The sequence below is a fragment of the Vigna unguiculata genome, chromosome 3, assembly GCF_004118075.2.
Source record: "Vigna unguiculata cultivar IT97K-499-35 chromosome 3, ASM411807v1, whole genome shotgun sequence".
Lineage (NCBI taxonomy): Eukaryota > Viridiplantae > Streptophyta > Magnoliopsida > Fabales > Fabaceae > Vigna > Vigna unguiculata.
This window is the reverse complement of record NC_040281.1, coordinates 4,036,312-4,040,022: the sequence shown is the minus strand read 5'-3', so window position 1 is coordinate 4,040,022 and position 3,711 is coordinate 4,036,312. Positions and strand designations below refer to the sequence as shown.

The 3,711-nt window shown below is 34.2% G+C and overlaps 1 protein-coding gene across 1 annotated transcript; it reads left to right on the top strand.

Moving 5' to 3' along the window:
• Positions 1 to 317: 317 nt before the first annotated feature.
• On the top strand, positions 318 to 2,552 carry LOC114174990 (bidirectional sugar transporter SWEET14-like). The gene is made up of 6 exons (XM_028059734.1): positions 318 to 576; positions 752 to 788; positions 894 to 1,107; positions 1,204 to 1,365; positions 1,477 to 1,596; positions 2,001 to 2,552. The coding sequence occupies exons 1-6, from the start codon at positions 531 to 533 to the stop codon at positions 2,196 to 2,198; spliced, it is 777 nt and encodes a 258-aa protein (XP_027915535.1). The 5' UTR covers positions 318 to 530; the 3' UTR covers positions 2,199 to 2,552.
• Positions 2,553 to 3,711: the final 1,159 nt, after the last annotated feature.

The following is a 3,711-nucleotide window of genomic DNA, read 5'->3' as shown; positions in this document are numbered from 1 at the left end:
CCGTAACATTTTCATGGTGAATTGTATCTGATTCGTAGGAAGAAGAAGAAGAAGAAGTATATGTATGAATATATGAACTAAGATTCCAAAGTATGAATGAGTTGTAAGGCTTTAAGCCATTTGGTGGGTGACACATCAGAAAGAGGCATGGTGGGGCAGGGGAATTTCGTGTATGTACCAGTAATAGTACTGTGTTACATGATTTACCTCGTGTGAGGGTTCATGTGTGGGAGGTTTTTAAACAAAAGAGGTTAAGAGAGTGCAATAAGGTAAGAAAGGTGTTTGGATAGTGCTAAAGCAAATACGGTGTTTGGGAGGAGCAACTGGAAAGTATGTTAAAGCTAAATTCATGTTTTGCATTCCCTCTCTGCAAGTTGACCACCTCCTCTTGCTTTTGCTTTCTATAAATACCCACCCTAAATCTTCATACACACAAATACACAGAGAGAACCAAAACTTTTACTTTCAACCCCACACAATTCTAGAGAGACAACTATTCCAAAACCTCTGTTAGATTCATTTCAATACACATGGCCATGCATCGCGAATCTTGGGCTTTTGTGTTCGGTCTTCTGGGTATATACACTACATCCCTTTCTCTCTCACTTTATATTATTGCATGCGTATTTAGTGCAGTTAGGAACATGCAAATGTGTTCGTGGGATGAGCTGAACAAAAGTTGTTGTTTTGATATCTATGCCAGTTTTTCATCGTACTAATGCCTGTTTTGTTAATCGGTTTGTTTTTATAGGCAACATCATCTCCTTTGGAGTGTTTCTTGCTCCATTGTAAGTGGATCCTGTTTTATTTTTCTCTTTTGGCATGTGTAATCTTTGTGATTAATCTTTAGTCATGCTGTGAAGTAATTTTAATTTCATCAACTTAACTTGCAGGCCAACCTTTTACCAAATCTACAAGAAGAAATCCACTGAAGGGTTTCAGTCACTTCCTTACGTTGTTGCACTGTTCAGTGCAATGCTTTGGATTTACTATGCATTCGTCAAAAGAGAATCTGCTCTTCTCCTCATCACCATTAACACTTTTGGAATTGTTGTGGAATCAATTTACCTTACAATCTTCTTAATTTACGCTCCAAGGAAGCCTAGGGTATTTATCTTATATATAGATATATAGTTTTTTCTTAATTTATTTTCTTTATATATAAACTTTGAACTAAAATTAAATGTTCTGATTTATTTTTAGCTTACGACCATCAAGCTTCTTCTGTTGCTGAATGTGTTTGGGTTCGGAGCCATGCTTCTGTCAACTCTCTACCTGTCGAAGGGAGCAAAGCGTCTTGCCATCATAGGATGGATTTGCCTTGTTTTCAACATCAGTGTCTTTGCTGCACCTCTCTTCATCATTGTGAGCCTTTAATGAAACCTAATCAATGTTTTGTTTTTACAAAATTTCAATCTTTTCAAAAGTAATACACATGAGCAACCATTAATTCAAGTGTTATGATCAATCATGCAGAAGCGAGTGATTAAGACAAGGAGCGTGGAATACATGCCATTTACCTTGTCCATGTTTTTGACCATCAATGCTGTTATGTGGTTCTTCTACGGTCTTCTTCTCAGGGATTATTACGTTGCTGTAAGTTCAATGCTGTAATTAATTAATACTCCTACGTACGACTACGAGGATATATATTCATGTTTTTGAACTATTGCTGCATTATTATTGATACAAAGGTGTCTACGTGTCTTGCTAACTTTGTCCATTAATTCCCTTTTTGGGCAAGCCCCTTTAGTTTTTCGTTTTGCTTTAAAGGTGATAATGTCGAATCAATAATAGTACAAAAAATTACATGTTTGCGTGCTCCATTAACTTGGAGCTCCCATGAATAAATCCAAGTGCAACATGGACACCCCACATTCCAAAGTGCATCATTGTTTAATCAGATAAACCTTTTATGTGTAGGACAGTGCAATTTTATTTGATTCTTTCTCTTCTTTTTGGATAAAGACATCAATGTTTGCATTTTTGTGACGATGCAGCTCCCAAACACACTCGGGTTTCTGTTCGGGATAATTCAGATGGTGATGTATTTGATGTACAGAAACGCCACCCCAGTGGCACTAGATGAGCCGGTGAAGGTTCAAGAAGCGAATGGGCACATAATTGGAGCTGTGAAGATGGGAACAATGGAACCCAACCATGCAGGTGCTGGTCTTGGTGCTGTTGGCAAAGTCTGATTTCACCATTGAAGTTATATGAAACAAGGGAATGACCCCAAAAAAAAAAAAAAAGTTTAAAAGAGAAAATAACCCAAACTTTCAATTACTTTACCGAGTGAGGTCACATCTAAGATCACTCATATCTACAATGCAAGAATAGTACGTAGCCTTTGGTATAAGTGTTTGGTTTGATTTATGTAAAGGTGTGGTTTAAATTTGCCTGTTCTGGTAGCTGTAACTGTTGGGCACTCATGTAAGAAAAGAAAAAAAAGAAGAAGCTTAATTAGCTCTTTAGCCACTCTTATATATAATATATATTGTACCACCACTACGTGTAACGTAGTGTATCAGTCAAACTCATTTCAATTCTCTTTTCCCATGTATACGTAATTAAATGTTTAATGTTCCAGTAATGAAAATTAATTATTTTAGTAGCTCTTCGTCTCTATATGTGACTTTGCAATATCTTCGTCAATCGTTATCTCCTAACTGTGTCAAATTATTGCTTTGGTAATTGTCAGATATCGCGATTAATTAAATGTTTATCATAAGTTGTATTAAAGCGATGGAGAAGTGGGTTCTCTTTTCTTTTCATGTGTCATGGTAGGGGGCAGATAAGTGTCGTAAAAGTTTATTTTAAAAAAAACATTGTATATCTTGATGACAGCATTGTTCCTAGTTAAGGACAAAAATGCCAGACATTATGCATGATTATAGGATACTAATCTAATCAGGCTCGGTCGATTCCATCTTAAAAGGAAAGTGTTGAAATAAAGCAATTCCAATATTTAGAACATTGCAAAAAAAGTTCGGATTAGAACGCCATAGCTCTATTGACTCTTAATTAATTAAAATTTACTTAGGACCGTTCTCGAAGTATATTAACCTACGATACATAGGACAAAGTCAAACAGAAAACAAAAAGTGCCATGATGAATCGTAAAAGTTAATAAGGCCAAGGAAAAACACCCATATCTATTTTCTTTCATTTATAAGTCAGTTTAATGTTTTTAGTCTAGAATATCTATCAGTTTTGTAGATAATAATTTTTCCATCGAAAATTTAATTAGTTTTATTATTAATTCATTTTCATTTTAAAATCTTCACAAATTACTTTCAATAAAACAAAATTCTCCTTTTAACGTTGTTTTTTTTTTTCATTTATAAGGATTGATGTTTTTTAGTTATTCAATGCGTCGAAAATGATAACTTATAGTAAAGGTGTAACTTTTCTAATTTGTTTTCTCTCTTAATAATTATCTAACAAAATTTGAAACAACATAAGAGTTGGATTATAATTTTTCTGGTTATAATTCGTTTTTTTTCTTTTTTGCTATGTCGCAAATTCTTTTATTAATTTATTGGGTCTAGAGTATGTCACTGACTATATTTTATAATATTGTATTACGTTTCTCTTTGTTTGGGTTGAACCTTCTTCTTTTGCATTCTTTTAAGGAGATAAAAACATTTTGCGTCTTTTTTTTTTCACTGTTGTCTGGTGTTACCGGTTAACTAACTACTTGTTCTCACT

What these genes read in the sequence shown, in the direction of transcription:
- LOC114174990 (XM_028059734.1), top strand. Translation starts at nt 531, where the DNA reads ATGGCCATGCATCGCGAATCTTGGGCTTTTGTGTTCGGTCTTCTGG. An exon ending in TTTTGTGTTCGGTCTTCTGG is followed by an intron (nt 577 to 751) that starts GTATATACACTA and finishes TTGTTTTTATAG; the next exon opens with GCAACATCATCTCCTTTGGA. An exon ending in GGAGTGTTTCTTGCTCCATT is followed by an intron (nt 789 to 893) that starts GTAAGTGGATCC and finishes CTTAACTTGCAG; the next exon opens with GCCAACCTTTTACCAAATCT.